Source organism: Diadema antillarum, unplaced genomic scaffold (assembly GCF_040938485.1).
Source record: "Diadema antillarum isolate AM-2024a unplaced genomic scaffold, OU_Dant_1.0 seq00001612_RagTag, whole genome shotgun sequence".
In the NCBI taxonomy this organism is placed as follows: Eukaryota; Metazoa; Echinodermata; class Echinoidea; order Diadematoida; family Diadematidae; genus Diadema; species Diadema antillarum.
Window position 1 is genome coordinate 118,013 of NW_027272325.1, and position 24,748 is coordinate 142,760.

At 38.7% G+C, this 24,748-nt stretch overlaps 1 protein-coding gene across 1 annotated transcript; it reads left to right on the forward strand.

The window, feature by feature from the left end:
• The first annotated feature begins 483 nt into the window (after window positions 1-483).
• Window positions 484-23,076, forward strand: LOC139711117 (uncharacterized). The gene is made up of 12 exons (XM_071623032.1): window positions 484-624; window positions 5,666-5,779; window positions 8,645-8,716; window positions 13,769-13,857; window positions 14,472-14,676; window positions 15,375-15,484; window positions 16,073-16,254; window positions 18,727-18,917; window positions 19,912-20,002; window positions 20,715-20,999; window positions 22,383-22,432; window positions 22,948-23,076. The coding sequence occupies exons 1-12, from the start codon at window positions 484-486 to the stop codon at window positions 23,074-23,076; spliced, it is 1,659 nt and encodes a 552-aa protein (XP_071479133.1).
• The last annotated feature ends 1,672 nt before the right edge of the window (window positions 23,077-24,748 follow it).

Consider the following 24,748-nt stretch of genomic DNA (forward strand, 5'->3'; position numbering starts at 1 on the left):
CAGGTACACTTCAGGGGGGCACATTTGAGTACACATACCAACAACAAGAGAAAACTAGAAAAAAAAAGTTAAGGGAAAAAACAGGAAAAAAAAACCACACAAGGCTCAATCAAAGCAACAACGAGGACAACAAAGGATCTGGCAAACAGCTTTCAGACCAGACGAGTAAGAAAGAGCGGGGGCACCCCGAGGCAGCAAGCACCAGCAAGCAGTAGCCTGCAGTCGGAGCACTGTCATTGTCATTTCTCCGCCAAACGATTGCCGCAATCGTCTCCTAAGATGATGTGACACTCTGCCACTGCCTCTTGAGGGAGATCGCATCACCATCTATCGCGGTGCTCGGATGGAATCTTGAATCAGAAGTCTCATCCTTATTGTTATCGATAGGAGCATCTCCACCATCATTTTTTTCCCCCTCCTCGTCCCCTCTTTTGGATGTTTGTCTTTACCCGTTGTCGCTAGCCGGGAGAGTTGTGGACAATTATGAAGAGCGTGGAACCCAGTGCAGATCTGCCTCCGGCTAGCTCTCACACGATGCTGACATACAGCGCAATGCCCGTGAGGAAACCGTATCACCATCATCGTGAGCTGCCCAAAAACTTGACAGGAGCCTTCCTTTCACACGTAAGTCTTAGCTTCAGCCATTCTTTCAAGTCGATTTTCTGTTTTGTGCCTTCATTGTTGTTTCAATTTTGAGCTTTATTCCTGCTTTTTAACATTTGTTATTTAGGGAATTGATACAATAGATAAAGATGTTGATACATGTAAATGATACCATTCCAGAGAACAGAATCTGTTAACACACTTGTCTCAGATAGAAGACTCTACCAGTTTGTATTAGCACCTCTTTCTAGACAGAGAGCGAAAGAGAGGGAGAGCTACTCTTATTGTTGGTGACCTTCACCACTCTTAGCTGCATTCTCCTGCCTCACTTTGTTTGTTGAAACTCTCTCAAGATCAATGAAAGTGCATACACAAGCTTGATTCTCTTTTGTGACATGCAGTGATATAAGACTATCACACTGTGCCCGTGTTCTATCCTAAAGTGAGAGCTAAAATCAATAGTCAATCAATTCAATTGTTTTTTGAAATGATGGACTGCTTGACCAAATCGAAGCTTAGCTTGCACTGCTTGCGTGGTCTCAATGTTTATCGCTGTAACATCCATTACTTTGTCCAGAAGAAGAAGAGTAAACATATTCTGAAGTTTGTTGCTGTGGAAGCCCTTCTAAGTCACAGCTAATCAAGTTATCACTCTTGGGTTCATAATTTTTTAATAGTCATTAGTTTATCTTCAAGAATCAAGAGCCTGCATACCTTGTATGTTCCTCGTGTAAGAAAATAAATAGATAAAACATTTAGAATATGCATTTTGCATCTCATCTAAATCTAATACCAGCAACAGTGAGTAATACTTTCTCTGAGAAATACGATGATATATAAAATTTGTCTTACAGTAAGCATTTTACCTTCACCAACTTGTCAAAAGCACTTTCATTAGCAATCAGTTTCATGAGTTGAACAAAAAAAAAATGTTTGAAGTGATATTTTCTTTTTCCTTCATAGTGAGTTCAAATATGTACTTCTCTATATTCTAGGGGAGTAACAACTTTGATAGGAGAAATCTCATTTCTTTTATGCAAACTACCTCATTACCGGTACCTCTTTTTTTTTAGGGTGAAGGGTTGGTTGATATATTTGCTCTGCATTTCCAACTGAAATATTTTGCTTTTAAGTGTACTCAACAACTCTCTGACAGATACAGATCTGTGTTTTGTGTGTGAGACCACTTAAGATTTGTCTACACGGACAAAGGTTGATGTTGTATTCTCATGCTTATGACAGAGACAAGGTCTTGATGCAGACTCTGTGATATCTCCACCATCAGTGTAAATTGCAGAGCCTTTAAAGATGTCAACAAAGTGACAGGCCAAATTTTCAGATAGAGCAGGTTTTGCATTGTGATTTTAATCATGAAAGCTTGTAGAAGTTCCCCCATTCATGCTTCTGCTGCATGAGTTCTTCACCATGGGAGAGACATGAAGGAATGGAAGAATGATCTTTTACCGGCTTCCAGTTGTCTTGTTATTCAGTTGCTTTAAGTGGTTCACTCAGACTTGAAACTTCATACTATTGTTTCGGTCTAATACAGTCATCAGAGGCCATGCCAAATCTACACAAATACAGTGCCACTGAATTCAAGACACAGACTCGTGCTAAGTTGTAAACCTCTTACTCTTTGCCCCCGACAACAGAGTGGTCCCATTAATTGCTTAGCAACCATTGGATTCCAGCCTAATTTCTCAGCAACATTTGATTCCGTTCAGTCGTGCGAATCAGAATTCAAAAGAAAGCAGGATGAGACAACACATGTACATGCTATACCATATCGTGCTTAAAATGTCTCAAAAGATTTACCACATGTGGTTTGTATACATGGATAGTATATGCACACCCCCCCCCCCCCAAAAAAAAAGAAAAAAAAGAAAAAAGGTATGAGTTTATATACAGTCCTCCTTTCCTCAGGACACAGAACATTATAATCAGAGCAAGAAAAGAGAGGGCTGGTTGGCCTGCATTTCTTCCTTCTTGATGACTGGTTTACCCCCTAATGATCAAGTACAGTGTATCTTTACCCTGCCCCTATCAAACATTGTTACACCTACAGATATGTACTTTGTATCACAGTCTTTCTGAGGCATTTACAGGAATTGTTACCTAAAAGCATCAAAGAAGATTTTAACTGGCAAAAAAAAACAAAAACAAATGAATATATGAACAGATGCTGATGTTTTCCATGAAATGCGGAAAGTTGAATGACTGAATTACATGTTACCAGATACATTGTAGCATGATACATATACCAGAGACTGAAACTTGCTAGTCCACCAATTTGAAGTATACATTGATGTATTTCCCGGTATTAAAGTCGGTGTGTTGCGATGCTTGAAGAGTTTCTTTTTGTATTCAGTGGATTACAGGTAGTACAACTGATACCAGATAATGATAACAGAGAAAGGTAATTCAGCTAGATAATCCACCCATTTTGAAATATCGGTGTGCGCAGTGTAGGACTCTGGATTCCATGTTCCTACAATACACTCTAGGTTGTCTTTAGTTATCGTGGGAACTGGACGCAGATGACTTGGCAGTGAAGAAAAAGTGCCAGACGTTTGACATTGTCTGTCTGGGAATATTTTCATGGAGTTGGCCTCCTCTGCAGGATTCCAAACATTGCTACCCCTCTGGTCTGTCTGCTGCCTGTCAGTCACTTCTAAACTTGCAGCTCTTGGATTAACCCTGAGAAAGCCAACTGCACAACTGGTGTGTGCAATAGCAATGCATTTTTAAGATAGTGGCTCTGTTGGACTTATTGGATGATGGGGTGATCATGATACAATTTGGCATGTAGATGGTTGACTCTGGGTCAAAATGTTGAATGTGTTTTTGTATGTCTTGGACTTTGAATTCTTGCTGTTGATGTCTTTCGTGCAATTTTAATACTGCTGTTACAGTCAGGTACCATAACTCATGCTGATATTGAGGTAGCACCAAAAGTATTGTCGAATAGACCAGCAGGCCCAGGGGGCTTTTAACCTGCAACATTCAGTAGCAGCCTTCAATCCGTCATTGGATTCCCATTCCTAGACACTTGTAATTCGCAAGTAGTAGTGCACAATGAGGAACTATCCCATCTAATTCTGCAGTATTGAATTTTATATGTGTCAACATATTGTAAGGGGAAGAAAACAGTGTTTAATACCGTTATACAGTGTTTTTGCCATTATACCATTAATTGAGCAAGTATCCATACGTGACATGTTCAGAGTTGATCAAAACTATGTTAATTCAAAGTACCTGGTATACACTTGCTTTCTGACAACATACCCTGAGAGATATTGACTCATATGAGCAATTATCACAGTTTCAGTTTACATAGCCGTCACAATTGCCGAATGTATTTCGCTCTAGGTGACATATGAAAGCTGCAGTCAAAAGTCACTTAAAGTATTCTTTCATCTCTGATGCAGCAAAAAACAGCAAAAGTAACTCCCCAAAAATGGTTTGATTGCATGAACAATCAGAACTTCAAGCCCATTTATTACTGGAACACTTCAAATGTCAAACAAATGTGTGCAGTGGTGCACTTATCATGTTTGCGTCTTTATTTGATAATATGCACTCAATTGGGGTCATAAAGGAATATGGAGCAATTATGAGTTTGTGTCAGTATGTGTTTGTGTGTATCTTTGTATTCATGATGGACACTGTGAATAGAGGTTTGTTTGTCTGTTCAGTCAGTACCTTTGGCACTGAAGATATTGTAGGCATTACAATGAACATAACTTTTGAATTGTTTGTCACTCATCCATACATTTGTATTTCTTAACTTTCCCTTAAAGGGGAATTTTGGTGCTGTTAAAAGATAGTTTGATAAGACAGAGTGAAATCTAAAGCATAATGGCTAAAATGTGATCAAATTTGGATTTAAGAAAGTTATGAAATTGTGAAGTTTCACTGATTTTCATAAAGCACTTTGTGTACAGTCAGTATGCAAATGAGTGAGTGTCATGTCGTCATCCCCGCACAATTTGCCATATATAGTTTGTATACAAAATCTTGAAATTCCAGGCTTTGTTCAAGTGAATTTGTTCCCCATTCTCAAATCTTAGCATGAGTGATCATTATTATGAAGTTACTCAGGAATGATATTACATTTTACAAAATATAGCAAAAAAATTGAATTTTTGTCAATTGTTCATATACGATGAATGGAAAATTGTGAGGCGATGACATCATCAGCTCAACCATATGCATATATTCATATCAAGAGAACTGTGTTGCAAAAAAATAATTATCAACTCTTCACAATTTCGTCACCTCTCTATCTTAGTACTTTTTATTCAACTTTGATCAAATTTTCACTACTGTGCTCATGAAATTTTACCCTTTCCTTTAAGATGAGCTTTTAACTGGGCTGGAATGCCCCTTTAAACTGAAGACTCAATAAACTTGATCTTGATCTCACCAGATATCCACTGACAAATTTGTACAAATTGTGAATGGTAACAGGTGAGATGGTTGTACAATAGTTTGCTGGAGGTGAAAGATGAGATGATCACACTGTTTATCTTAGCCTTTAATACCTTGTTGAATAGAGTACCGGTGTCTCATCTATCACCAATATACAAAATCTTCATTTACTTTTGGTTTAATGCAACGCCTCAGGCGGACATAAACAGGTGTTTTCAAGGCCCTGGCAAGGTTAATGAGAAACTGCAAGATTGATGAAGAACCACTACATGTAGATTTACTAGAGTAGTAATGTACATGGTCAGTAATATCATTGCAAAGTTGTGTATGTGCTTTAAAAAATAAACAAACAACAAATGACTGCTTGACACTGCCTGTGCACAGGTACTTTTCAGTAAATTCATATTTGTATTTATGTGTACACGTGTAGGATGTCAAACCAGTTGCGTGATAGTACATGTACTGTGGTTTGAATGTTCAAAGATGAAAAAAGTAGACAGATTAGAATGCTTTGAGTGAGATACAATTGTGTACCCCAGTGAAATAGATGTCTATGTATGTCTATGGACACTGTGATGTCATGTTTATACCCGGTCTCAAAGTCACAACATCATTTATTTTGTATCCCCAGGATGCTTACGGGCTTCCCAGCAACAAGCAGCAGGTACAGCGCATTCCTCCCCTGGCCAGGCCCAGGGGTGTGGTCTACCAGGGACAGCCCTCTTCAAGCTATCACACCAGACAGGTAGGAAGAGATACCAAACTGTGTATCTATATAGATATTATATGCCATTGTAACCTCTCCAACCATGAACAGTGTATGCGTCTGACTACATGAGGTGAACATGTATTATGTATATGTGTACATTTGTACATCCCGTACTATAATTCAAAAGGCAATTTGTAAATTGGTAGCTTACAGCATTTATGTTGAGTGTCTGTTCCTATCACATTCTCACGTCAATGTTTACTCTGGGATTTAGATAGTTGTATCACAGATTGATTCACTATATACACTGACATTGATAAGTTGTTCAGATTTCATACATTCTTCCATTCCAAAGTGTGTTTTTTGGAGGTCTTCCTCGATGCTTACAAGACATAGCATCAGAGTTTAAATTTCATGTCTGCATTCATCCCAGAGAAATTAATACTAGTATAATTTATATCATTAGTGTATGGGGCTTATTGCACTGCTTGTCATTATAAACGCAGGGAAGAGTCACTTTATTTCCGTTTTAAAGTTCACTGTACCAGTGAAAAGGTTTGATCAGGTAGAGATTTTAAAATGCTGTCATTTATGGGCAACTCTAGCGATTTCAAACTGCGTATTGACAGTTTTTAAAAAAAGGAGAAGAGAAAGTGGTTGTAATTTGTACAGTTCTAGGGCATGAGTGACATTTATTGAATAGATTTGTATGGATGCGATGAAATGTCACACTTTTCATTCCATCAGTACTTTGTAATTGAATAGGCAGTCATCATTATTTTTATGGGCAAACAGGAAATTTGTAGGGGAAAAACAACAACAGTGCATTACCAGCAACTTTATAGAATTATCAACACAGGAATTTCAAAGATGGAGAGAGTGAAAGCTGAAAATTCAGATAAGTTTTCCAACTCATCGACTCTATCTTTTCATCACCATGAAGGAAAACGATATCAAATCATGTCATTCTCCCGTGTAAAATTTGTGGCGAGGTTTTTTCTCCTCATGCTTCTTTGTCAGCCAGGTTGTTTGGCATCCCGCAATCCATTTCTTGACCCAATTTTCCGTGAATAATTCTGTCTTTTTTCCCCTCCTCACCTCCCACTAGGATGTCTTCGTATTGTCATTCTCTGAGGCATCAAATATATTTTCCCAGGTTTGGGTTTGAATGAAAAGCACAAATTACGCCTTTGTGGAGTGTGAGAGAGCTCAGTTCTATTATTCAAAGTCTCTCTCTCTTTACTTACTGTTTTCTTTTTCTTTCTTTCTTTTTTTTTCCTCCTGTCTGAAATGTGATCATCTTGTCACACACAGGAGTCAGATTCCCTTAGGGGTTTCTTCTATCTCTCTTCTTCTTTTTTTTTAAATGACATCCCTCAGATGCTATCACACGTTGTAGTCCATCCTCTTTCACGCTTATCTGCTGAGTACAGATTGTCTGCGAGTGATGCTCTTTTGTTGATCAGTTTTGCTGTGATAAAAGTCAGTTTGATTTCTTTTTTTTCTCTCCTGATTGTTATTGTCATTTGACAGGCTTCCATCCACTATTAAAGATTTAGCTGACTCTTTTGGATGCATTGGAATATTTCTGTATACCACAGATATTTGATTATGCCCCCTCTCTCATGTGGGGTAGCTTTATTACAAAAGTTGGTCTGTTGTCATCATAATTACCTCTGTGGATTGCGTTTATTTTGTTTGTTAAATGTTACAAATGAATTAGCACATGAATTTTAGTCATCTTAGTCAACCATTTATCGCTATGATGGTCAGTGTTCTTGACCCCGTAACAGGTCAGTCTGATCCTGCTGAGTAGGGCCATCTAGCAATGTCCATTCGTATATCATGACGTGTCTCCTGCTAATTGTTTTGTTAGATGGAATATGAATAGATGTACAAATACATGAGCATCATTTCACCAAAGTCCATTTACATGCTTTTCTTTACAATTAAGTTAATTGCTGAAGAATTCAAAGATTAGTTTAATACAGAATCAGTATTTTCAATTACGATCTTATCTATGTTGTCCTTTTTTTATGCAGATCCATACCCTTTTCTCTCTTCATGGGGAGCCTACTATTTGCATTAAAAAACAAAATTTACCAATGAGCATTTAATAACTACAGGAAGAGTCTCCATTTACATGTACATTCCCTGTACACCTTTCACAATTGTGTGCCACCATATTATCATTCTGTGTTTTAAACTTGCTTCTTATTGACAATCCATCACATTGGTGGCCATGTTATGTTGTGATTTTTGTCCAGTTTCTGCAACTTTGAATGATTTATCAAGTGTTTCAAAGGAGTGTGTCACATCACATGCTGTGAAAGCTTTGACAGTGAAATGTCCAGCGGCATGTCCTACTGGAAACAGCACAGATTATGCTCCTGCATCTGTTTTGTGTGTTGTGCATAGGGGGACGAGGGACCAGTTGAATGTGGGCGGGGCGGGCAGGGCGGGGCGGGATCCAATCAGGCGGGGATGGTCCAAGTCCTGAATCCAGACTGGACGGCGGGAAAACGGCTTATTGTGTCAACCAATGAGAACAGGGGCATGAAGGAGCGTTGGACCAGCACGAGGCACCCCAGGGGCGCAGCAACGCTCCTCTCACAGCGTGCATACAATAACGTAGTCCAGACTGGGGCGGTGCAAGGGGGGAGGGTACGACCAGGCTCGGGCAAGATAGGGCTGGCCCCGGCTGACAGTCGGACAGACGCCGTGCGGCCGTACTTCCGTACTAACGAGTTTAACTCTGATTTCATCTCCCCCAATATCCCCGCTCATCCCTTTCAACTCTACTCCCCTCCCTCACGGTCTCACCCCTACTGCTACATTCCTCCCAACCTCCCCTATGCTCCACCCCTGCGCCTCCACCTGCCTATACCGGGCCAACCCAAGCAGCAACATCGACATGATGTCATGGTCAGGAAGAGGGGAGATGGCAAGGGTTTCCAGCCATTACCGATAAAGGTAAGTTTTCTCTTCTTCTTCCTGTTCATTGAATGCATGTTCAAAAGTTTATAAGGTTTAAGTAGATTTTCTTTACTGTTTCCACACATGGAATGAAGTCAGAAGTACAAATGTATAATTTTCTGTAATACCTCCTATGTTGACCACTGAAATGAAGACTATATTCAAGTTTTAAGTACCAGTAGTTTGCTTTGTGAGTTATCACTCCAAAAGGACCCCAGTTTTCTTGTGTTTCATTTCACCCTGGTAACAGGACGGACTAATTCTTTGCGACTGTATCTGATCTCGGACCTTAGTCAGAATAGAAGTATAGGCCTTGTGATTGGGGGGGGGGGGGAGGAGCAGGGGCGGATCTAGCTTTTTATAAAGGGGGGGTTGGGGGCAGTATGCGAGGGAGCGTAGCGACCAAGCCCGAGCGGAGCGAGGGAGCGGGGGAGGATGTGGGAGGGGGGTTTCCCCCCTCCCACAGTAGGGAGAATTTTTGAAAATCTGTGTGTGAAAATGGCGTTTTCTTGCATCTAAAACACCACTATTTTTGGTATAGAGGTCATTGCCAAATTAACCCCCCCATGAAAATTTGTAAAATTTAGTTGCATTTTCCTGCAATGTAAGGCCAGTTGACAACACAGATACAAAGAATTGGGGACCTTGGAATAAGCACTGTCAGCCTAAAAAAAAAAAGAAATAATAATAATAATGATAATAATAATAATAATAAATAAAATAAATACATAAATAGAAAAAAATTGAATTACATGTTTTAAAAAAAAGATAAGATTTTTTAAAAAATGGTCCCCGGATTTTTTTTTTTTTTTTTTTTTTTTTTTGGGGGGGGGGTTGCAACCCCCCCCCCCCCCCCCCCCCTCTAGATCCGCTTCTGAGGAGAGGGGGATATGATGCTCTTTTCATTCCAGATATTAGATCTGTGATAGCATACACCCATAGCGAATGTGAGCCATTTCCCCCTCAAGGTTTTATGGTCTCGCAATCTAATATCATTTAAACCCTTTGACATAATTCCTCTTTAGCAGCTGCTGTCAAAATTTGAGGGTTCCTCTTTAACATATTAAACTAAATTGTATTCATCTCAAGTTTACTGGTAAGGCACAAGACTCATCCAGTTCAGCATGTGTCTTTAATAAACATGTGGTGGCCCCAGAGTGCCAACTTCATTTGATAGTCCTGATGGCCTACACTTTGTCATGAATGGAATGTACACTGTGCCATCAATACAGGAATGTACATTCCATGTTCAACATGCACAGCGGTAGTATGCGCATGAAACGACCTGCGTTTCATACCAAATGTATTCATTTCAGCTGCATCGTGGTAGCATCAATTGATTGATGAAAGGAAAAATACATCTGGTCGTCTCCCCCTCTCCTATTATCTCGAATCAATCTGAACTTTTTTCCTTCTTGCTGTTTATTCAATATCTGAAAATGTTATTGGCCTTGGGCCATTAAACCCGTGAATTTCAGGCTTCCTTCAAAGGCTAAATACATTAATGAATCAAGCCAAGTACAGATGCTCTGCATTCCTATGTCAATGTACGCTTAGCTATATCTTTTTCTTTTTCAAATTGAATAGCAATTACCTTTTACACACCGTATAGATTTATGTGTACTCTAATCTAAATGTATGCTCTTGTTATGTTATAATAGTCAAAAAGTTTTTGTACAGGGCACTAACCAGAATTCATTGGTTTTTTTCTAATCCTTCTGAGCCTGGAAGTTTAGTATTCAATTTGCTCACAAACCACTGCAAACTGCCTTCATTAACCATAGATTTATTTGAAAACTTGGTAGTCAGAACTTATATATGTTTGGACCATCTCAAAATATATGTTACATACGTGTACTTAAACATCATCAGTCACAGCTGATGGTCTGTGATTGCCTTCACCCCCTCCCCCCTCTTTTCATAAACCGGGTGAAAGGTTATTGTTGTAGTGATCTCTTCAATTGTGCCTACCTTTAATGCATCGCCCAAGTTACTGTCAATTGATGCTGCCCGTCGCCTAGCAACCGATGGATGCTGCGTGTAATGGGAGCAGGATAGAAGTGGGTACAAAGGAGAAACAGAATCACAGAGTGGAGAGGCAAGAGTTACGGGGAGTAGAACGCACAGATACCAGGCCAGATGGGATGAAAATGGAGATTGGCAGATACGTTGAAAAATGGATTTAATATAATGGAAGCATTGAGAAAGAGATAGACAGACAGAAATTGAATCGATAATGATTATAGACAGGAAACTGCAGGGAAGATTTGTTGGCAAATGGGAAAAGATAAGGGAGAGATGGAGCAATTTCTGCAATCACTTTTTATCTAATGGCCTACATGTTGTATGTTACAGTGTCATTTAATGGTCTTGGGATTGACAGCATATTTACCACTTCAGGAGTTAATTCTCACTGTAAGCCTCACATTTAACCCCCCCAAAAAAGCATTAACTTCTGCATATAGGTTAGAGTTACTGGTCTGCCATGGCCTCCGCCAATGGAATGAGCATAATTGCCAATTAGTTGGCCTGAGATTCCGTCTTCCCCCTAGGCCCAGCATATTAAAATCTGGCGAGTTTGAAGCAATATGAGTTTTGTAGGTAATAGATTACCTCCCATCATGTCCAATTACGTCGTCCCAGTCATCAGCCATTATCTGGCTGCTAAATACCGTCGCTATTAATTGTGAATGCATAACCTCTTTGGGTGGTAATTACAGCCCGCAGAACTGTGATAAAGTAAAGTGATTTGCTCATATTGCTTCCGTGTAGATGGGCCCTTTTATTTGAAGAAGGGTAGCATGTAATATCATCTACATTTTGTACCCATCTCTCCCTCTCTCCCTCTACACATACATTTTCTCTCTCTTCTTTCTCCCTCTCTCTCCCTCACACACATAGGCACAGACACACACACACACACACTCATGCACACACACTCATGCACACTCTTTCTACCTCTCTTACCTCTCTCGTACACCCTCTCTCTCTCTTCTCTCCCTCTATAATATATCTCCCTGTCCCTCTCCCTCTCTCCTCTTTCCGTCTCCCTTTCATATATGTTGCATTGGTTGCCCCTTGCGCCCTCTCTCTCCACTGCACTTTGTAATTTTTTTGTTTTCTCTATAACTGAGGCGGTGTTGGTGTAGGAACATACATTTATGATGTGATTCTTCTTTTTTTATTCCTCAGTCATGAAAGTGGTAAAAGAGGCCTAATGTTTTTAGGATGTCTGTCCATTGATGCATACTGTCTTAGAAATTGTAAGCAAATCTCAGAAACTGCACAGCAGCATGAAATATGTTACTACATCTTGACAGAACTACCGTACACAAAGATGGTTATGGGGGGCATCATATTCAGAAACCAAAATATTGACCATTGACATTATGATGCGTGATGCATTTCATGTAAATTAGTGCATTTGTATCATTGCTTTTGTTTTCTTTTATACATTTATATTACACATCATTTTGTCCTGTACATTAGGCATGATGGTCCTTTGGACTTTGTCATATATAACAGTTCACTCTGGATTGACTCTCATGACAGTTTTTGCTTAGCAAATGCTCTTAGATTGGTACGCAGACAGATTTATTATTAAAATTAATTATTATAAAATGTGGTTTGCTCCATGCGAACATACTGTGTGCATTGTCCTCTGTTTCTCAGAAAAGATGGGTAACAGATGTGCAAGGGTGAAATTTCATCTGGCATCAGTGCACAATGCTGTCATACATTGGTTCTTAGCTATCTTGTATGAGTTGAGCAGTGACTCTGTGCTTTCTGAGTGCAGCGCTATGTTTGAACAGTGACTATACATGCAAAGCAATGATTTTGGTACTATTTTGACCAGAAACACAAAGTAGCAGCCACTTTTTCGGAATCCACCATATTTTAGATATTGGTCGCAACACATAGAAAACCAGCAATATATTAACTTACGTAATTTTTGCTACCTCAGCAGCATACCAGTCTGTGAGAGTTTCATTTCTTACCCTGAAAGCTACCATAATCTTTATCAACTTTAATGTATTCTTTTTTAACTGTGTCATAGCCAAATGAAAGACTATCCTTCTCTCCCCCCCCCTTTGTCATAAAAGAACATTGATTTGATTTGATTTGATTTGATTTGATTTGATTTGATTTGATTTATTTATTTATTTCAACACGGTAAAAAGCCTGCTATCAGCTTTGAAGCTGCTTTTCAGCAAGGCCGTGCATAAGAATTTACAAAACTTAATCAAAAACAGAGGAACAGGTACAAGAATAATAATATTTAAAAAAACCTGACAAAACACAACATAAATAGCATACAGTGAACAGAACTAAAATTGGAACAAATATGAGTACAAGTATAAAATGACTTGGAGTAAATTTTGATAACAACAAAATCAAACTGTGACGAAAATGATATGCGTAATCAAAACTAATAAAAATAACACAAAGATTTGTTACAGATGAGTGGCAAGAAAAAATGATATAATATCTGGAAATTTACTTTCTGAATTGCTTGCGTAAAAGAGCTTAAATTATCAATATTTCTAATATTTCGGGGTAAATTATTAAATAACTTAGATGCATTATAAAACGGACTTCGCTTTAAACAATTCGTCATTGGTATGGGTAAAAATACAGTTCTATCATTATTCCGTACGTTATGATAATATTCTCTTAATGTAATACGGGAACATAAACTCTGTGGTAATAAATTATGAATGGCTTTATATAGCATTGATGTACACTTGTCTAGGTGTTGATGAAATTGTACTTTTCCTACCAGAGAAACCAATTATCCCAGTGATTGAGGTGAAAATGAAAACTTTGAAATGCTCTCATTTCTGTTCTTTTTTTTTTTAGGGCCTGAATGGGTGAAATTAGATTTCACCTATGTAATCATCTAACACCTCATTAATGGCAGTCAATAAATCAATGGCAATCAATAAGATATCCTGCCTGATATACCAGTAATGCTGGTAATGTAGTGTTCTACGCTGACTTCAGACTTGAAAAAAAAAATTAAAGAAAATTTAAACCTTCTACCAACAGAGGGCCAAGCCAAAAGTACCACGTCACGAGTACCACAGTCCCTCTCATCATGTGATCAGTCCCCGCCCGGACCTACAGGCGGTCACAAGGTAAGCCAGAATAATGGAGAAAATTGATGAAAGCAGACTTTAATATAGATTGCAGTACACATCCATCATTGAGATGACCACTGAAAGTTGTAGGTGATGGTCTCCTGATATTTAAACGATGTAAACCTAATGTGATTGGTCAGATTTCCTTAAAAACTGTTGTGTGTTCATTCTACCTTCATGTTGAATCCACTCTTGAAGAAAAGCTTCTTTTTTTTGTCACAGCAAATCCCCTTCCCCCCTCCCAAAACAAAAAAAAATGGAGGGGGGAGGAGTAACCCAAATGAGACTTGTTTGTGTGTGTGTTTGTGTGTGTGTGTACCATATTCTGTGCTTTTATTACACTGTCCATATACCATTTGAATGGAAATTGATAGATATCATTCTAAATGTATATATATATATATATATATATATATATATATATATATATATATATATATATATATATATATATGTTTGTGTGTGTATAATGTTTGCTGATGGAGTGCCTGCTGCTCAAAAAAAAAGACCACTACAAAACACTTACCATAATCTCGGGTAATATATTTTTTTAGGCACCCCAGAGTGTCTCACTTTAACCCTTTCTTCCCCACACGTCCACTCCCTCGCAGGAAATCAGCCAGGAACTACGTCCCAGCGTCCAACGACGGCGTCACCCACTTTGAGGACCTGCGCTCCCTGTCCAGCGGGGCGAGTGACCAGCCCGTCCAGGAGGTACAGGTCATTGAGAGCATGCTGGACAGCATTGACCTGGCCTCCAAGGAGAGTGACCGAAGCTTGGTAGGACTCGTGGAGTGCTACAAAAGGATATGCAAGGTAAGGGATATCTTCTCTGTTTTTTTTTTTCTCAATGTTGTTTATCATTTGTTTTATATTCATTTATTGTATCCCTCTTATATGGCCCTGAAAAGTGTGCCATCTTGCACCTGTTCATGCACTGGACAAAATTAGATTTTCAGACATGGGGTGGGGGGGTGGAGGGATGGTACCTTGTTTACATTGTATAGATTAGTATTTGTGTGTATGCACATGTGTGTGAGAGAGTGTTTGAAGTACTCTTATATTTCCAGTTGTGATACACTTTGAAATTATTTCTGTTCTTTTATGCCAGGTGAAGTTATGATACAATGGCATATTTAAAGACAACCATGGATTTCTAATTCCTAGATCACAAGCTATTAATACTCACATGTACTTATGTAGGTCAGCCTTATATTTTTCTTTCACACAGGCTATGTCAAATTGAAGTGGCTTTCCAAATCTAAAAACTATTCACATTTTAAACGATTGTTTGGAAATACGTAAAACTTGTCTTTGCTCTGTAGTTACTATTTTCCCTGTTACTTCAAAACAGCATACTCCTTCTTTCACAAAATAAAGATTTATTTTTATAAATAGCATACTCCTTCTTTCACAAAACAAAGATTTCTTTTTGCAAAGACTTCAGGTTTTGAAATCGATTGTACAATGATGTCCACTGATGCCTAATGATTTAATGTCTTTTGTCATTTCAGGGTAATGCTTCAAGTGTACATAATTTGATGGCAGCAAGTCGGACACAGCCAGGGAAACATAAAAAGAGGAAAATGCCGCCCAGTAATAAAGATACTCCACTCGTCATAAGGTAACAACAGAAATTGGAAACAAACAAAGCACTGTTTTATCTGTTGATGTTAAGTTGATATTTACTTATAATCATAACTTATTGTTATCTAAATATGACAATGATAAATTCTGTCAAATTGAGCATGATCCGTTGCTTTTCCTTCACTTTTGATATTCAAAACAATGTTTCCATCAGGGCAAACATCCTTTTAATCTTTTAAGTTAAGTGATGCATCAATATATGATTTCAACACTGAGTAAAACACTCTTTGGTTTGGATTTTGTTTTGAAAAATTGCAGCTCAACCCCAGAACACCTGTAATAGAAAAATCAGGAAAAGTATTGGTTACATGACCCAAACAAGTAGATTCCTAGATACAAGTAACTATAAAAATTTTGCCACGTACATAGTGAGGTAAATGCCAAGCCAAGAAGTTCTGAATTACTTGAGGAAATAGCAATAGTAATAATCTCATTATTAGTGTGAAATTCTTCTAAAGCTCAATTTGAGCTCCTTTCTCCGTAAGAAATATTGTCATTTTCCAGAGCCAGCCATCAAGGACAGAAGCTATGTAACTGCTGTTCAAACTTTCCAATCTCTTTGCAGGAGTTTCCGCAACCCCCAAAACCCACACCCCGTCGTCCAGTACTCCAGCCCAAAGGACCGACCGAAGTCGTCGCAAAGCGCCTCGCGGCCCCCCGTGCCCGCCCCATACTTCTACAGCAGCCGCGGCCTGCCCCAGACGTCGGACGAGGGCGGCAACAGAGTCCGGCTGACTCGCCTCCCAGGTAAATCGCAGACTTAACACCAATACATAGTGCACTTACAACTAGCTAGTTAAAATTGGCGCTTTTTAACACAGCAATGTACGTAAATTTCCATTGTCTTCAGTCACTAGACATGTACAAGAAGGTTTTTAATAAATGGTCACAACAAACCTCAAATCAGTATGAAGTACCACATATATTTCTTTTTTGTTTTTCCCAAAAGAAAGATGACGACTGTAGCCATCCTGTCGGTTATGAATATCCTCGATGCTCGATGAAATGCATTCTCAGTAGGATGAGTACTGGTTGTAAAAAACAAGGTTGCTGCTCCGTGATTAATTTTTGTGTCTCTTTAGAATACCATTACTCTCAGTGCATCTATTACCATCATCTTACTTTTAATCACAACATCCATTAATGATAATCTTAGAGTATTCAATGATGAAAATTCTCACATAGTAGATGTACAAACTGTATTTTTTACACAAATGACTGCACTCACCATTCCTTAACAGGCTTTTTTCTTCTTTTTTTTTCTTCTTTTTTTTTAGTTTTACTTTACAGAAGCTTATGCACACATTCTGCAGTAGGCAGACTAATACAGTGACATGCTTGTTACTTTTCCTTCCTTTGTAGGGGAGTAATATGTTTAGAATGTGACAGAATTGTACCTTGCACTCAATAGCTCTAATTATTCTAGAATCACAACCTATTTTTACTGAATGTTTATCATATTTTATCTTTGATGGATTCAGACTTGTAGAGAGCAATCAAATAGAAACTAACTCGCAAATATATCCTTTTTTTAAAATCTTTTATGCTGCATATTATTCACCAATCAAGTCCTATCTTATTAACCCTTTCGTTGACCTTGCAATGCACATTGTTTTTACTCTTTATGTTTTTGAAACAACAACAAATATAGATGGCATATTTGAAATCACTGTTTCTATCACGCCACATGGTAAGAAAACTTGACAAGAGTGAGTTGTATGAGGTTTCATGAAAAATTGACAAAACTATTGAAGTTTTTGCTGTGATAATGTCTGTCCTGGTATGAAGTATTTCCTTGACTTTCACTGTTGGCTCTTGATAAATGAAACTGATTCATTTTAATTTCCTGTGTAATCTGTTTCTATTTCCACAACACTATGTTCGAATACAGTGATCAGCTTTTGTGTTTGACTTAATGGTGACATGTCTTTGAGGCTGTGTGCAGGTGCACACTGCTTGAGTTGGAAGTTGTTTTGTTTTTCATGACCAGTGTTTTAGTTAATGTCATAATTATATTTTAGTTGGTATTCTGTTGTTTTTTTTTTTATTGTTGGGAGCTTGGAGCATCGGTTTGTGATGGGAATAGGATGAGTTAGTCACTGTTTGAATGCAGACAAGTCGTTCAAAATTATGATCAAATATGAATAAATCTGTGTGTGTGCATAAAAATCATGACACTTAACTTGTTTATGTAACATAATGCCATGTCCTGTTTCAACTAATGATTTAATATGGAATGAAGACAGACATATCAGACAATTTTTATCACATGCGAATTAAGGCATACAAAAAGAGGTATACCAAAAGTAAATTTGGAGTGTATTGAAGTTGGAAGTCCTTGCAGTGATTGTTGAGAGAACATGGTTACAAAACTAAGTGGTATATTACTAAGGGTGACTTTGGTTTTTGACAGTGATCACATGATACCATAACATTGTTAACATCAGAAAAAAAAAATATGTTTGATGATTTTAACAAACAAAAATTGGATGACATTTGAGTAATTGATGAGGGAAATTTGTGCTATTTATGCTATTTTTAGTAATGCTGCCAGTCACGGGAAAAGGAAATAGAAGTGACAGTGTCAAAGGGGTTTACAGTGTGTGCAGAATCTGTGACAAAGAATGTCCATGCAGGGAAATTTGAAGTGGTCAACCCTTTAGCAAATGACCATAAAGGAAAATAGTCTCCACTCTCAGAAGATGTGTATCATAAGGCGTGGTCACACTCTGCAAAACTATGCGCAGTTTTTACTACCCAGTATTTTGCTTTGCGTAGTTTAAGCAGTGTGACTGCAAACTTCTTGAAAAGTTACCAGCGAAACTTCCTGCTAAACTTCCTGCATGCACTTGGGAAGTTTCGCACTTCGCATGCAACTATGCGTAGTTTTTGTAGTGTGACCGTGCGTAGCTGAAACTGTGAAAAGTTTGTGATGTGACAATAGATCCATTTGTATTGTTTACACACATTATACATTCTTTTGTATGCTGTTGCGCATTTGTATTTTTTTTCCCAGTAAGAGGAAAAAGCTACAATTCACTTCACATCACTGAAATTACAAGTAGTTTCGTTTCTAGTGTGACCACACGCTAAAAGTTCTGGAAGTCGTCGGGAAGCGAACTACATGTACGCGTAGTTTTGCGTAGAGTGACCGCAGCTGTGGATACTGTTTTAACTCTTGTTTTTTTCCCTCTGTCATCAAATATTGAAAATATGTAGGTACTGCAAACAGGACCTCTGATGCAGTGCTGGCAGCCCCTGGAGCAGGGTCAATATCCAGGTCAGCTGGGAGTAGGGCGGGGTCACGAGCAAACGCCCAGAACCCTCCAGAGGGTGTGGAAGGGACGAGACCTCCAAGCATACACAGCAACGCCAAGTTTGCCAACTCTGATGACGTCTATGCATTACGGGTGAGAATCTCCCCGTCAAGTATCTCTTTCTTTTTCTGCTTTTCTCTATCTCTGTCTGTCTGCCTATCTCTCTCTCTGTCTCTCTCTAACTTTTTTCCCCTTCTCTCTTACAATCTCTCTTTATCTCTCTACTTATCTATTCAATTTAGCTATCCATCTTTGTATATCTATCCAGCCATCTCTCTGTATCTCTACTTTTTTTTTCCTCATGCACAATCTCTCTTTATCTATGTACTTATATATCTCCTCACCAATTTATATTTATCTAGCTATCTGTCTCTCTCTCTCTCTCTACCTATTTTGCTTTTTCTCTCACAATCTGTCCTTATGTATCTACTTCGCTACCTCTTTAGCTATCCAACTTTGTCTATCTATCTAGCCATATCTCTCTTTCTCTCTGTATTTGTCTGTATATTCATATGTTTGTCTATCTATCTCTCTATCTACCCATTTATCTGTTTCTCACTCTCAATGGAGTTGTTATTTAAAAAATGTTAAGGGGGCATACTGCATATGATTGTAGTATGGCAATCAAGAGTAGATGTGAATGTTGTGAGAATTGTACACTGTGAATTTCAAACTTCATGTGGTGAATGTGCAAGCCATTTGCATCCAAAAACTAGAGAAGAAAATGCGTAGCTTAAACTCCCAAGTTCATTCATCCTACTTGCCAAAATATAGAATATCCTTCATAAAATCCATAAAAATTTCCAGATCACTACCAAAATTTAATCATCTGTTCCTTGTGTCATATTCTCAACCTTTCCTGTAAGTTTCATCCAAATCCGTTCACAACTTTTTGAGTTATTTTGCACATGGACAAACCAACCCACAAACAAGCAACAAACAAACGAACGGTAATGAAAACATAACCTCCTCCCTTCGCGGAGGTAGTGAAGGAAACTTATGAGGTGTTTCAAATGAGAATAGTTTCCATGGCAACCTACAAGGTTATGGTATCACATCCTATTCTCATTGCTGTGTTAAAATGTAGGACTCCTTCCACGTCCCTGCCAGTACACCGGTGACATCGGTCCTGGACATCAACAAGCTGTCAGAGACAGAAGGAGGCGATCACAACTCAGGTAAGCTTGACCTTTGGGTCATAGGTCAGCAATGAAGGTCAAATTCTTATACATGTACTTTTATATTCAGCATCAAGGAGCTAGTAAGCCTCCACTCACAATGGACAAGTTTGCTTTATTCTGCTCCTACTATGTGTATGTGACACTGCAATGTACTCAAAATGTGTGATGACAAGTTTGACTTGTATAATTCACAAACATTATCCGATGAATGAGTAATGTCATCCCACATGATTTACCTGTAGGAGTGGCTGGTTACAGCAGTTACTCGTGAATGGGGAAATACCTCTGGCTTTCACTGCATGAAATTCAGAAGCACTGTTCAATTCGACAAGATGTATCATGGAAGCAGTAATGTGTTTAACACACAAATAAATGTAATTCAAAGACTTGTTTATGAGTCATAAGGGAGATTGGAACCAAGTTTAATGAGTCAATAATATTTGTTGTCATGATCAGCCTTTGAGAATATGCTGCCATACTATCCAGTCTTTCCTAGAGTCTCTTCCCTCCAATCTCTGAACTTTGAGCCTGTGGAACAACAAAATTTCATAATCTGCACACACTTGTAATTTTGCAACCACAAAAATACATTGACTTACAAAAGAGAGAAAGAATGAAAATTGTATCACTATGTCGTAGGCTGAGGAACTCTGGAGACAGAATCCTAGCATAGATATTCACAAGGTTTATATCCACGTACGTGGTACAGGCCAGCCGAGGCCTTCCGGCAGCCAACCCGGTAGCAGCACTCCCAGCCTGAACGGCAGGACGGAGATCCCTACAGGCGGGGACCACAACAACTCCCCAGCGAACGGCGACATGGAGCTAACCTCTGTGACGGGGGAGAGCGTGGACATGATGGAGGGAAGAGGTGGGGCGGAGGCGGTTGCTGGGGGCAACGACGGCGGGAGCATGGCCATTGTCATCTCGCTGGAGGAGGAGGACGGGACGGTGAAGACTGTGGACTTGGAGGAGGAGGAGAGGAAAGCAACAGGTGGGGAAATCTGCTGGGATGGGGAACAAAAACCTTTCTCTTTTTCAGTACAATTCCTCTCTTACACCACAATCTTTTTTTAGGACTCCTCAAGAAAGAATAACTTCAATTCTTCACTGACTGCTTCTATGTCTACCACTTTTCCTCCTCTCTTCCAGGTCTCAACAATAACTTCTTTCTCTGGTGGCCCGTTCAGGGCTCTCAAATCTGAAATTTTTGTGGCCTGAAAAAGCAATTTACCGGCCCAAAATCGAAAAAACAACAACAACATAGGAATCCATTTTGAATCTTAGTTGCCCTGCGCCACAGAAAGAAAATCTTCTGGGAAGCTTAATGGCCTGACTTTATCTTCTTGTGGTCCCAGGCCTCTGGACCACTGCTTTTGTTGAGCCCTAAATCTCCTATCCTTCTTTGCCTTTCCTCTACCAAACAAACTTTTTCAGGTCTACATGCTGTTCTTATCAGGACTATCCAAAAAGAATACCTCCTTCATTTCTTCCTCTTCTCATTTCCTCCATGTTTCTTTCTTCTTTCTGCTTCTTTTCCTTTCTCTCACTTCTCTTTCTTATTTTCTCTCATCTTTCCAACCTTCTTACTCCTCTTTCTCTACCCAAGACGGACCTTTTCAGGTCTACAAACATGGTGAATTTTAATCTCTATACCGTGAGGAGGGTGTCTGTTGGGGAAACAGATTTGCCTCAGTCCTGTTCAACTTAGCCCATTCATTTGTAATGCAGCACCTCTCACTTTTGTTAACAGTGATTTGTTCTTTGAGAGCAAGAAGGGTGCTAACTCTGTATACTCTGTGCAGCATTAACATCCTTCTGCCTCTCAGAGTATCATTGTTCTGTTCATAGAAGTTGATGAATGATATCCTTTCCATCATAAAATTCATTAATCAGTAATCTCAACAATAGTATGAAAAACATACTCTTTATGAATCGACTTCATACCCTATTTAATAGTGATACACCAGCTGTCATTGTCTCAGTCACTTGAATACCATCCCATAATATTTATGGTGAGATTACCAGTAAGGCAGAACATGTATTTTCATCAGAAAGCTGATTTTTTTTTTTTTAAATTTGTACAGTTGACTAAACTTTATCTAGCCTGATCCAACTTAGACAACTTAGTACTGGAAGTGTAGCATGTTTTTTCTTTTCTTTTCTTTTCTTTTCTTTTCTTTTCTTTTGGTCATATAAAGTGTTTGCAGTGCATTTCTACAAGTACTTTGAAAGTGTTTCAGGATTTTACAAATTTCATTATTGTCATTGCCAATAGTGGAAGTGTGAGGCCTGATTAATCACTTGTGTTTAAAGGATTTAACGTTACATTTCTTACTTTCTATATCTGTTGTCTTTTCTCTTCTGCCTGTCACAGAATCAAGCAGCAATCACAGTGATGCTGATGAAGCAGCAGAAAAGTTTAAGGTGAGCCTTGCATGAGTTGCTTTGATTATTATGGGTAGTGCCAGTCATTGGTTAGTTTATCAAAATTAAAGGGGCTTTTCTATAGCCACATTAGCAGCCTTCAAATATTACATTACTGTGTTGCATGGTGCACTAAATTGCAAAGGTTGCTTGATTTCACTCAAATCTTCACTGCTGTGAGGATTAGGCCATTCTTGGTATGAATTGAAAGTGAGGGGGAAGTGTCTTTAATATGTACATTGTGCTTTCACGGGGATAAAACTTTTTAAATGCTTTCCTTGAACTCACAAGTTACATACAATTGTACTTTTATTGAAATAACTTGCAATGCCTCAAGGACAGTGGTTGTATCTCTCCTATCTTCTTTAGCAACTACTATTTTGACTTTATCTTCTGTCTGTATCATATGCTGTCTTTCCATTTTATCTTTCTCTCTGTATATATCACTATATCTCCTTCCACCAATCATCATACGTTTCCCCATCTCTCCTCTCTCTCCCCCTCCCTCCAACCAGGAATCCCAGGCCAAGAAGCAGGCCGAGTTGGACCAACTCCTGCAGGAACACCAGCAAATTGTGTCCCAGATTGAGGAGCTAGAGAAGATGAAGGAGGGCGAGGATATGGAGGAGGAGGAGGAGGCGTGATGTTGACCCACCCCCCCCCCCCCTCCTCCCTTCTCCTCCCCAAGACCAAGCTACTGGGTGACCACAGGAATCTTCTCATCTCTACGTCTCTCTCTCTCAGGACCCTCTTCCAATGTACATATTTTTTTCCCCGTTTATTATTTACCGAAAACACACATTTGCTATCACATACTGACAGTACTGGATCCCATCATATTCATGTATTTATTCTGTGGACTAAGTAAATAAAGTTGTTAATACCACAATGATTGTGTTCAAAGTGTAGGAGTCGCAACTTCTCCAAGTGTTAAATATTGCCATGGGAGTTAACTGCAGGTTGGGTGCTCTGGGACGCTGTTTGTTTGTTTGTCTATTTTTCGCTTTTTGGTGAAAAGTCATTCAAAGTTTACATACACATATTTAATTCCTTTATACTTTCAAGTCCCCCCCCCCCCCCCTTTCATAAATTGATGGTCTGAGAAGCTATGGACTTTTGTTCACTTAAGCTGAGAGCTAGAAAGTGCAGTTGATTTTGTTTGATTGAGAAGCAATCTCTTCTGATCCCAGAGCTGTTAAACCTCCCTGATTCTGCAGGAGGCCCCCTTAGAAACTTTGATATCTCTTCATGTATAAAACAAGAGATTTACTGTAAAACCAGAAATTTATGCATGCATTTTGATTTCGCGAATTTCATGAGAGCCAAGATTCGCCAAATTAAAATGTATGTGAAAGTTCTTGTCTACACTATATGCATTGAATGCCAGTGGCAATTTGCAAAAATTTCATTCCGCAAAAATGTCTTGCTTTACAATTTGAAAAATCTCCCCGATTGGGAATAATGTTTGCCCTGTTGAGATGCATGCACCTCACAGATATCTCCCTGAATGTTCTTTGGAATCTCCCTGATTTTGATGGGTGAATATTGGCAGCTCTGTAATCCATGTTAGAAAATGTTTCTGAATACAGTCTTTAGAACAAAGACATTAGGTCAGTGCACTAGCCTATTTGTTTACATGTATAATATTTGCATATACACATGTATGCATACACTGTATGTACAGAACAATGATGCTTGTTCTACAAAGAGGGTATCAGGGTTTAGTGAAAAAGTACTGTGTACTTTTTGTGTGAGTATGATACTGTGGATCCATCTTATAACAAGGCCAGAGATAACGAGATACCTAATATAACGATGTACCTATTTTGCATGTCCCATTCCTTTTATATTCTTTTGTGTTTACCCCTGATATAACAAGATACCTGATATAGCTAGGAATTTTCAGTGATCCCAAGCAGTTTGTTATAACAAGGTTCCCATGTACCCAGTATTGGCAGATTTGGACTTGTGGGACAATTCACAAATGGTTTAATTCACATTTGAGAACCTCAGACAGAATGAAAAATAAGTAGAATCCTATTTTTCAGAAACAAAATTATGTAATATCTACCTGAAAAATTATGTATATTGCATACATTATTGGAAACAATATTGTTATTGTGTTGTCACTGTAGTGCATACCAGTCGTCTTGCAAAGCCAAAACCTAAAAACTGAAACTTACTCAAATATTACACTTATGCATAAGTAAGAGAGCAACATATAATTTGCATACTTTGGCAGTTCTATCTGTCAATCAATGTGTTATTTTTATTTTTATCTCCAACATCAAAACTGAAATAGCTAAGACCGTCCTA

Coding starts and splice junctions, on each gene's coding strand:
- LOC139711117 (XM_071623032.1), top strand. CDS start 484: ATGAAGAGCGTGGAACCCAGTGCAGATCTGCCTCCGGCTAGCTCTCAC. Junction 5,780..8,644: donor CAAGCTATCACACCAGACAG/GTAGGAAGAGAT, acceptor GGCCAACCCAAG/CAGCAACATCGACATGATGT. Junction 13,858..14,471: donor GACCTACAGGCGGTCACAAG/GTAAGCCAGAAT, acceptor ACTCCCTCGCAG/GAAATCAGCCAGGAACTACG.